Source organism: Scaptodrosophila lebanonensis, unplaced genomic scaffold (assembly GCF_003285725.1).
Source record: "Scaptodrosophila lebanonensis strain 11010-0011.00,11010-0021.00 unplaced genomic scaffold, SlebRS2 tig00000001-arrow-pilon, whole genome shotgun sequence".
NCBI lineage: Eukaryota > Metazoa > Arthropoda > Insecta > Diptera > Drosophilidae > Scaptodrosophila > Scaptodrosophila lebanonensis.
In genome coordinates, this window is record NW_022060529.1 from 22,177,389 (window position 1) to 22,187,901 (window position 10,513).

The 10,513-nt window shown below is 36.9% G+C and overlaps 3 protein-coding genes across 4 annotated transcripts; 2 read left to right on the forward strand and 1 right to left on the reverse strand.

The window, feature by feature from the left end:
- The first annotated feature begins 1,097 nt into the window (after positions 1–1,097).
- Positions 1,098–6,124, forward strand: LOC115619955 (inactivation-no-after-potential D protein). The gene is made up of 12 exons (XM_030512988.1): positions 1,098–1,233; positions 2,360–2,520; positions 2,583–2,775; positions 2,837–3,015; positions 3,077–3,167; positions 4,198–4,553; positions 4,610–4,762; positions 4,815–4,886; positions 4,945–5,056; positions 5,115–5,254; positions 5,493–5,789; positions 5,852–6,124. The coding sequence occupies exons 1-12, from the start codon at positions 1,203–1,205 to the stop codon at positions 6,041–6,043; spliced, it is 1,977 nt and encodes a 658-aa protein (XP_030368848.1). The 5' UTR covers positions 1,098–1,202; the 3' UTR covers positions 6,044–6,124.
- LOC115619964 (60S ribosomal protein L23) lies at positions 6,113–7,021 on the reverse strand. The gene is made up of 4 exons (XM_030513001.1): positions 6,958–7,021; positions 6,742–6,825; positions 6,546–6,673; positions 6,113–6,364 (listed from the first exon to the last, which is right to left on the reverse strand). The coding sequence occupies exons 1-4, from the start codon at positions 6,968–6,970 to the stop codon at positions 6,167–6,169; spliced, it is 423 nt and encodes a 140-aa protein (XP_030368861.1). The 5' UTR covers positions 6,971–7,021; the 3' UTR covers positions 6,113–6,166.
- Positions 7,022–7,385: 364 nt separating this feature from the next.
- Positions 7,386–9,431, forward strand: LOC115634624 (tudor domain-containing protein 5). Of its 2 annotated transcripts, XM_030532477.1 has the most exons (6): positions 7,386–7,650; positions 7,700–8,290; positions 8,353–8,472; positions 8,529–8,608; positions 8,662–8,809; positions 8,875–9,416. In XM_030532477.1, the coding sequence occupies exons 1-6, from the start codon at positions 7,450–7,452 to the stop codon at positions 9,211–9,213; spliced, it is 1,479 nt and encodes a 492-aa protein (XP_030388337.1). In that variant the 5' UTR covers positions 7,386–7,449; the 3' UTR covers positions 9,214–9,416. The 2 variants fall into 2 exon arrangements, with proteins under 2 accessions (XP_030388337.1, XP_030388338.1); XM_030532478.1 differs by lacking the exon at positions 7,700–8,290 and having other exon boundaries at positions 8,875–9,431.
- The last annotated feature ends 1,082 nt before the right edge of the window (positions 9,432–10,513 follow it).

Sequence of the window (10,513 nt, forward strand, 5' to 3'; positions counted from 1 at the left end):
TAAAAATGTGCAAATAAACATTTTACATAATATACATGCTCATGTTTCCACTTCTTTTTACAGTTTAAATATTCGCAACTGGAAAATATATATACATAGGTGAATACATACTTATATAGTACCGATTCATATACACATATGTACGTACATATATGTATGTATGTTGTGTGAAAAGAAAACAGCCAAAATCGATTGGCATTTTGCCAGCACTTTGGTGGCTTCGATTTACGGAGTGTTGAGTTTTGCTATGCAAATCGCACAAGCAAATTAATAATACTTATTGGCAATAAAAGCACGCATTTGCATACAAGCTTACATGCCCACAAGTAAGCTAAGTGCCGGCTAGACACCGTCTGATTCTCAAATATGGTGCGAAGTGCGATATATATACATACATATGTATGTAATTACACATATATCTGTTTTGTAGACCCAAGGTGTCTGTCTGTGTGAGTGTCTACGGCGTCAAAATATGTGTCGCACGACTGTGACATGTTACAGCGGCCAGCGAAAGTTACTCAATGCAATTAAGTGTAGAATTGTAGAATACAGCACTGCAACAGACCGATCGATAACACTGTTCATCCGAGGTTTTCTCTTATTAAAAAAAAACAGCAGTATATTATTGAGAATATATACCTTATGAGGTATGCTCCGCCTTCTTATATTATACCCTTCTACACGATTTGCATTATACTGACTACTCTCAAGTGCTTAAAAATGAAAACTGGCAACTTTGTATACACCAGTAAATTAGAAAAATTGTCATACAAGAGTGCCATCACAAATAAATTATAAAAATAAAATAGTTTTTAAGATGCGATATAAAACAAATGGAAAAAGTCTTGGCATCCTCTGGTTCTCATTTGATTTTTCATTTATTAGATGCGTCCAATTGAAAATCGACTGTTTGAGGCTCTGGTTCCATACTATCCACATAATACAATGCACATTATGTTATGCAGTGTAATCGATACAAAAATCAAACTCAAAATAGAATGCCCACTAAGTCAGTTAGTAGGTATGTTCGCCAACTAATTGTAAAATCAGTTTAGGCGCGATTTTCAATGCGCTCGAAACGAGCGCTGACAACACGGAAAATTTAAACGTAAAGAAAAATTAATACGAATCTAGTTTCAAAGCTCAAAGCTTAGTACATGAATTAAGTGCTTAATCCGGCAAAGAGAAAAATAATAATAAAAATGGTTCAATTTTATGGCCAAGGCAATAGTGGTTAGTAAACGTTTAATCATTTTTAAGCATCGCAAATCGATTGTGCGCGAATCATATTTGTTAATAATCGCCATAAAAGGGACAAGGATATTTTAAAACATAAGATGCTCTCAAATAATTAAAAAAAAAAATAATAATAATACGAAATTTGTAACTATATGGGGAATCAATAAAAAATATGAAACTATCAGATTTTTAAAGCATTTCAAATGAAACAAAAGTAGTCTTTTCTTAAGTTAGGGATTTACTTAATCTAAAGGATATGTCTAGAAGTGCTCTACTTAACCGTAGATGCAGATGCTCCCTGTAATCAAAAACTATTTTTTACTTAAATTCCGACATTCGTTAGTACTTTTATTGACTACGTTAATATACCCCCAACGTTGTTAGCCTAAATGGCAGCATTAAATTGTTCCCAGCATATGACAAGAGCTCCCTTAAATGTTTCGTCCTATTCGATTGAAGAAGATATTGGAAAAATTTTAATTATAAATATCGCAGTTTGATTACAATATTTATACAATTTCCAATTTTTTATAAATTATATAAATTTATTTTAAGGAAAATATAGCGTTGCATTAGCATTTCTTTGAAAAGAAATGTGTCTTATCCCCGATATTTCCAAGTGGGTATTGCAAAAAAAGTCAATAAAAACAAACAATACGAATGCATAAAAATTAATAATAATAAATATGTCTACCCTTCATAAATTAGAATATATTGCAATTGTGCAAAAGCCTCACTTTCTTTTGAGTACTTTTCCAATTGATTCAACCAAGTTTTTGAAAAGCTAGAAAAATCAAGCTCAAATATGAATAATCCGATAGGAAATGGAAGACAAGCCATAAATAATTACGGAATGCTTTTGAGGAAAGAAAACTGCAGTCTTAGTTGCCAATATTGATTTTAAAAAGTTTATTACGAGTGCATATTGGTAACAACATTTCATTTTGTAAGAATTACAGCAAACTTAGTAGCTGTCTTTTAAAATAATACTCACCCCAAGACAGTGTTTTATAATCGTACGTTGCATACCCGTATATGCCTGCATAAAACCCATACACCCTCATACACCCTTCTCGCTAATTTTTTATGTGTGTCGTACATTCTATATGGGGCTGAACAGAAAATATTCACATGGTGACATTGGATAAGACGGGCAAGAAATCCTTTGGCATATGTATTGTACGTGGCGAGGTCAAGGACTCTCCGAATACGAAAACCACCGGCATATTCATAAAGGGCATCGTACCAGATAGTCCCGCACATCTCTGTGGCAAACTTAAAGTGGGTAGCATCCCAAATACTTGTACATACCTGCGTATGTATTTAAATAAATCATCTTACAGGTTGGCGATCGCATACTCTCTCTAAATGGCAAGGATGTGCGACACTCTACCGAACAGGCCGTCATTGATCTCATCAAGGAGGCGGACTTTAAAATTAATTTGGAAATACAAACATTTGATAAGCCCGAGGAGCAGAATAAAAACGATGCGCGTAGTAATGGCTATATGCAGGCCAAGAATAAGTTCAATCAAGGCAAGGTTAATTTCTATATTCGAAAATTTAGCAATCTCCATGTAGCTTTTTTGAATTCTAGAACAAACACCGAACAATACGGGCATGGCGCGGCAGCCAACGATGAACCGCGATCCCAAACGGAACACCACATTCTCGGCTTCGATCCGAACCAAGCAAGCGCAGTCTAACTATGCCGACGACGACGATGAGGATACACGGGATATGACAGGACGCATACGCACCGAGGCGGGCAATGAGGTGGAACATTGAGAGGAGTGTGACACCCAATAATGGAATTAATAGCTACCGTGTTTTTCAGATCGATCGCGCCTCGGCTGGCAATTGCAAGCTCAATAAACAGGAGAAGGAACGTGATAAGGAGCAAGAGGATGAGTTTGGCTACACTATGGGTGAGTAAAAGACTTAAATCCAAAATACTTCAATTCAAGAAAATCAAAGAAAAATACTAAGTGTGTTTGAAAAGGCGTCCGCGCTTGACTCTACCCTTTCACTTAGTCCGAACTATTAGATACGCTTTACCCACACAATAGGGCCATCCGTTACAGAAGTCCCAAAATGGAAATCGAATATTTGCTTTTTAAAACTTTAAATACACCTAATTCTGTTTTTACACGGTTTTGATTTAACACGGTTCGAAAATTAAAAATTGTATACATGGTTGCACGACTTTATTCCATTTAGCACGATTCAAATACCATATGATCAATTTCTTTTACACGACTTTTTCTGGAACCAATCTACCATGTAGTTGTGCACCTAATTCTGTTTTTACACGGTTTGAAAATTAAAAATGTTATATATGTTTACACGACTTCATTCCATTTAACACTATTCAAAATAACACAAAATAAATTTAAAAAAACACCCACAGCTGACGAACATCTAGAAACCATTCTTATATGGGTTTAATAAAATAAACATAAATCCTTGTTTTTTCAGTGATTTTAATAGGTTTTAGAGATAAGGAACCAACCGCCTATTTGTGGATATGATCAATGTCTTTTTTATTGCACGGTTTTTTTTAACACGACTTTTTCTGGAACCAATCTACAGTGTAATCTACATATCATGTCATATCAAGATAATCTCATACTTAACAACTTTTTAAATTCACAAAGTCTGCACTTATCGACGCTTAGAATCAGGCACTGTAATCATTATAAGTGTTATTAAAAAATTACAAAATATTGAATCTTTTTTTTTTTATTTTAATTTTTTGCTCATCATTAATGATTATTGGTTAATTTTTAAAGTAAAACTCAAAATTAATCATTAAATTGTGAGCGAAAGAATAAAAATTAAACTTTATAAATGAAAATGCATAGATAATTCTTAAAAGAGGATATCTGTAAACTCCTCGCTTTCTCAAAGTTACTATAACTGAATGATTTCTTCTAAGCAGAAATATTTTCTTTGCAGCTAAGATCAATAAGCGCTATAATATGATGAAAGATCTGCGGCGTATTGAAGTTCAACGACCGGCTAACAAACCGCTGGGCATTGCGCTCGCCGGTCACAAGGACAGGCAGAAGATGGCCTGCTTTGTGGCGGGAGTTGATCCGAATGGTATTCTGGCCAGTGTGGACTTGAAACCGGGCGATGAGATTGTGGAGGTGAATGGCAATGTATTGAAGAATCGCTGCCATTTGAATGCATCTGCCATTTTTAAAAACGTCGATGGCGAGAAGTTGGTGATGATTACTTCGAGACGCAAGCCAAACGATGAGGGTATGTGCGTTAAGCCGCTTAAGAAGTTTCCAATAGCATCAGATGAGGCAAGTAGACAGTTGCGCTCCAATAAGGAAAATCCTTCTAACAGTTTTTCTCGCAGACCAAATTTATCTTCGATCAGTTCCCGAAAGCGCGCACAGTCCAGGTGCGGAGGGAAGGCTTCCTAGGCATAATGGTCATCTATGGCAAGCACGTCAAGGTCGGCAATGGCATCTTCGTGTCGGATTTGCGCGAGGGCTCCAACGCAGAGGCGGTAAGTTGCTCGATCAGTTGAGGTCAGGCGTCAGAAATATTTTCTTATGTAGGCGGGCGTTAAAGTTGGTGACATGCTGCTGGCGGTGAATCAAGACGTAACGCTCGAGTCTAACTACGATGAAGTAAGACAGATATTGTTAAAAATAATGACAAAAATATAACAAGATTTAAAACAACCAGGCAGTGGCACTAATTAAACGCGCAGAGGGCATTGTGACCATGATACTGCTCACACTCAAGAGTGAAGAGTCGATTCGCGCCGAACGTGAGGCGGAGGAAAAGAAGAAAGAGGGTAAGGAGCCGCTCCATAATTGTAGATTGGCAATGCAGTTCTCAATTCCAACTTATAGAAGCGAAAAAAGAGGAAGAAAAACCGCAAGAACCATCTGTAGCGGAAATCAAGCCCAACAAGAAGATTCTCATCGAAGTGAAAGTCGAGAAAAAACCACTAGGAGTCATAGTGACAGGTGGCAAGAACAACCATGTGAAGGTACTATTTTACGTTATGATCATACAATAGACATAAATAATCTCATCGTAATAATAAACTACTTGGTAGGCAAATTAAAAGTTCAAAGTAATACAATACTTATATTAATTGCTAATGACTGTTTGAAGAGAAATTAGAAGCCATACCAGTATAGTTAAAAAAAAAAAAACAACTATTCACAATTACTACCAATTCTCCTAACTCAATTAATATAATTATGCCATTACTCGCTCTGTAGACTGGTTGTGTCATCACACACATATATCCGGAAGGTGCGTTGGCCGCGGACAATCGCCTTAAAATCTTTGATCACATATGCGATGTGAACGGTGCTCAGGTGCATTGCGAGAGTATGACCACGCTCAAGGTTCACCAACTGTTCCACAGAACATATGAGAAAACAGTTACCTTCACGGTATTCCGGGCGGATCCACCAGAACTGGAGAAATTCAATGTGGACTTCATGAAGAAGGCTGGCAAAGAACTCGGCCTCTCGCTGTCACCAAACGAACGGGGCTGCACCATATCGGACATAGTATGTTGTCGTCGCAAAGCAATGGTGCTGTTATATTATACACTTTTTGTATCATTTCGCAGATACAAGGGCAATATCCAGAAATCGATAACAAGCTGCAACGCGGCGACATCATTACAAAATTCAATGGTGATTCATTGGAGGGCTGCACATTCCAAGTTTGCTATGCACTCTTCAAGGGCGCCAATGGCAAAATATCGATGGAGGTGACGCGACCAAAGCCAACATTACGCACCGAAGCGCCCAAACCGTGAATGACCTGCAGCCAACAGGCAACGACTAAAAACTCATCCATTGTGGAAATTCAATAAAAATTCCAATACTTCTTATTTAAACATCTTGTGTTCCGTTGTTTGTTTTATTGAAAGGGAAACTGCTTAGGCAATAGAGCTTGCATTCGATGCGATACGGGGCCACAGATCAGCGCATTCCTTAGCAACGGGCCCGGTTATGGCCGAGCCCTTCATTTCTCCTTTATTGTTCACAATGACCCCGGCATTGTCCTCAAAGTATATAAAAACGCCATCCCTCCTTCTGAACGGCTTGCGCTGCCGAATTACTACAGCAGGCATAACCTAAAAAAAACACATGAGAATTAGCAAAGCAAAAAAAAAATAAAATAAGTAATTAATTTGACACAAACACAACAGTAATCTGTTTTGATGCAATTTACTTTTTGGTTTTGTTGTGAGCCACGTTGAGTTGTTGTAGTTGTAATTGTCGAAAAAACTTTGCTTATCTTAAATACAAACTCACCTTCTTTCTCAACTCTGGCTTGCCCTTCTTAACTGTGGCCACGAACATGTCACCAACGCCAGCAGCTGGCAGACGGTTCAGGCGACCGCGAATGCCATGGACAGCAATGACATACAAGTTTTTGGCACCTAAAATGAACGTTTGAATTATAATGTCCATATTCCACTTTAAATATAATTAATTCATGTATTCTCACCTGTGTTATCGGCGCAATTCATAACAGCGCCAACGGGCAAACCCAATGAGATGCGGAATTTTCCTCCCGCGGTACCACCACGTCCTAAGCAAAAATAAAAGCAAATAGTTAGTTGAATGCCATGGCTGTATCTTTTTGTTCCGTGTTACGTAAACATTTTTTACTGATTCTATATATTTTGTGCGATTTATTTGGATTAATTAAATGCAATTTTACCTCTCTTCGACATTTTGCTGCTTGTTTGGAACCAAAGGGAAGTAAAAAGAAAGAGCTGGTTCACGCACCACACCGCAGCCAACTTAACGAGCTTCGAAATTCGAACAATCAATGTTGCCACCTTTCGGCATGAAGACGCCTATATGGCAGCATGGCAAAACAGCTGATTTGCTAGCTGTTTCAATTGATGCTACTATAACTGACTATAAAATTTAAAAAATGTCCACACATTGTTGCTTTATGACACAAATTTGTTGTTTATTTTTAAGCTCGAGGACCGGGTAAGGGTTGGAGGAATAGCTATATGGATTACAAAGTGAAATCTGCATTTAAGGCGATTGAACTAAAAGCTTCTAATAGTTTCTGCTGTATGGCAGCACCCGTATAATAAGCCGACATTGCGGTATTTGATAAGGGACGCGCGAAGTTCTTATATCTTGGTCTTGCACGAGGTTTGGCTTTCTTGATTGTTCTTAGTTAATACTAATATCAATGGAAGGCCAATATAGTCAAGGATTGTTGACTAACACCAAGCAAGTGATTCACTCATTGCTGGTTTCATCGCCAAATAAAGTTACAATTGAGAAATTGATGCAAGAGTACATCAATATTGAAGGCCGCCCCGTACCGTATGCTTCTCTGGGATACAAAAGCTTGGAACATTTCTTGCGTTCGCTACCAGATATAGTTTATGTAAGTGAAATGCAAATGTATTTAGATACACTTTAACTTTTGTTTTAAGGTTTCCGGCACCGGGCTTAGAGCCATCGTTTTCCCAGTAAGCAATCAAAAAACCGCTCACATTGAAACTTTGGTTCAGGCACAAAAAAAACCTAGTTTAAGGACAAAGGGTCGAGGAAAGTCCTCACTTAGCTATTCCTTCCAACGCTCGAACATTGCTTTTGTAAACGCACGCCCTAACTACAGAAATTATTATCTGAGCAACAATAGGCCGACCTTTACCAATCGGCCAAATCCACAGTTTCCTCAACCACCCACTCAGACACTTAATTTTCCCAAAAACAACAACAATGTCCAATATAAAAGGCCAGTGGAACAGGAGACGAACATCATAACAGCATCTTTAAATAAAATGTCGATAAATAGTGTCAAGCAATCATTGCCAGAAGAAGACGAAGACAAACCTGGTATCTGGATATCTGATGAAGATACTGAGGACACACAGCCGGAAATAAACCATTCAAAAGCTGAAACTAAAGAAAATGTCAAAGAGTTTGAAAATCAACCGCCCACATCCGCAACCCATATTTATAGTAATTCCCGCGATGATTCAGATAATGATGGGGAGGAGGCTGTACCAGCATATGCTTTAGTGCGTAATAGCTTGTACTATAATATCCATATTTATCTATTAACTCAAAATATCAATTAAAGGACCAGCGAATCTTTGACGTTGATTATCCGCAAAGTGCTGTTCGTTTAAATGTAAAGCTACCCCAACGTGATATTGCTGAACTAAACGAGCAGGATCGCATCGTTGTGCAAGTGGTTATGGTACGAATTTACACTCCAAAATTGGCTATTAAATAATAATGAACTGCTTTCGATAGGTAGAATCACCGTATTGCTTCAACATTTGGATAAAGGACAAACAATTCGAGGAACATAAGGCCATGTGGAACAGCATGCAGTAAGCTCAAACAAAAATTGCTATTATTAACGAGACTAACACCAAAATTGCAGGCAATTCTACAACAGTGAGGATTCTAAGTATCAAATGCCGACATCCCTTATAATGCCTGGTCATTTGTGCGTTGTTCGCTCACATGTTGGTGCCTGGGAGCGTGCAGAAATCATCAAATTCCAGCTTGGCAGTGGAAATGAAGTTAAGGTTAATATACGTGCTAGTCAAATATATATACCAATCAGTTTTACATATATGTATATTTGTTACAGGTGAAACTTGTTGACACGGGCGAAGCTTTAGCTGTACCTCACACGCAGATAATGTATCTGAAAAATGATTACGCCATTTTACCGGGTCTATTTGTACGTGCTCGCATGGCTTGGATCGCGCCTTGGCAGGGAACTGTGTGGTCTCTAGCAGCCACAAAATATTTCACTCTGCTTGTCAGCTATCGACATCTATATGGAAAAATTGAGAAAATAGATAATACACAGGACGTTAATACTCTATACTTGGTTCTCGTTGACTCGAACTTAGAGGAAGTTAGGAAGAATGTGAACGCGGATTTTATCGAATCTAGATATGCGCGACGCCGTTGTTCTCCCTGAGCCCTCATACAAATCCATTCTGTTTTGTTTTTGTTATATATTATGAGTAATCAGTCTACATGAAATGACTAAAAAGTATCAATTTCATTTGTTAGCCCCAATTTGTTGCAGTAAAATCGAGTTAATTATGCTTAATTTCTGTTTAAATGTACTAGAAATGAAACTACATTTTGGATTATTTTTAAGGCAAACGCTGTCCTTCTGGTTTTCATTTTATTAGTTTACGTGTAATAAAATACTAAGTTACATAATTCTTGAAATAAGTTTTTTTCCGTTTGATTTATAGTATTTAACTAAAACACAAATCAAAACGAAACGCAAAATATTATTCAACTGATATTGAAAACAAATTCAAATTATACTTTTCCTATAATTTTGTTTAAACTGAGTAAATATATTATAACAGTTCCCTATAAAAGACAACATTATCTATGCAAGTATGTTTGTTTTGTTGTTTGTTTCTTTGTATATAAGTATGTTGTGTATATAGTCAATGCTAATGTATGTAATTATGTATCTGCTTTTTATTTATTTTTTTTTGGTGACCGTTGAAACGACGGCACACCCTGAGGTTTTACGAGGCTGCTCTACTACATTGTGGGTACTTCTTGTTTGTATAATTGTGAGTGAAAAACTAATAGCTCAACTACTAATGCGCATTTTGTTAAATTTATTTTTGCCATTTTCTTAAATGTGTTATTTTTTCATGTGAATATTTCTGGGGTTCGTTTTTATTTTGCAATGCGTTTTTAAATATGCTATATAATCGCAATAATACATAATTGTTGTTTGTTGATTTGCTCGAGTACATAATAGCTACGCGCATAAATATGTTTTGGTATGCATAACGTTTGGTTTTAAATACCTATATATCATAAGTTTATGTATGTGTATGGGTGTGGGTGTGTATATGTGTGTGTATCACTATCCGGCCTGTTCCTGTTTCTAAAACCGTTAAATTTGTCGCAATCGATTACAATCGATTTTGTAAGCTTATCGAGCTTAATTGCAGTTTGAATGTTCGTTCGAATATTCCTGTTTACAATGGTATTGCAATTAATGCGAAAACAATTGTTACACATTGGAAACAAAAATTGTGTAATTTTCAAGTAGATTTTGATCCTAAAGAAGTTTGTTGCTGTATAAAACTTGAAGCCTCTTGCTGTTTCCGAATTCGATTGACTTGTGCGGAATCACAAAATGTATCCATTATTAAAGAAGGAATAAGATATTGGCTTAAGCCAATAACCACTTAGTTTAACACTAGAACAATAATAATAACAATAATTCGTTCAACAAG

Coding starts and splice junctions, on each gene's coding strand:
- LOC115619955 (XM_030512988.1), top strand. CDS start 1,203: ATGGTTCAATTTTATGGCCAAGGCAATAGTG. Junction 2,521..2,582: donor ATCTCTGTGGCAAACTTAAA/GTGGGTAGCATC, acceptor ATCATCTTACAG/GTTGGCGATCGCATACTCTC. Junction 2,776..2,836: donor CAAGAATAAGTTCAATCAAG/GCAAGGTTAATT, acceptor TTTGAATTCTAG/AACAAACACCGAACAATACG.
- LOC115619964 (XM_030513001.1), bottom strand. Junction 6,674..6,741: donor GAATTGCGCCGATAACACAG/GTGAGAATACAT, acceptor CGTTCATTTTAG/GTGCCAAAAACTTGTATGTC. Junction 6,365..6,545: donor AGCCAGAGTTGAGAAAGAAG/GTGAGTTTGTAT, acceptor TGTTTTTTTTAG/GTTATGCCTGCTGTAGTAAT.
- LOC115634624 (XM_030532477.1), top strand. CDS start 7,450: ATGGAAGGCCAATATAGTCAAGGATTGTTGACTAACACCAAGCAAGTG. Junction 8,473..8,528: donor TCGTTGTGCAAGTGGTTATG/GTACGAATTTAC, acceptor TGCTTTCGATAG/GTAGAATCACCGTATTGCTT. Junction 8,609..8,661: donor GCCATGTGGAACAGCATGCA/GTAAGCTCAAAC, acceptor CCAAAATTGCAG/GCAATTCTACAACAGTGAGG.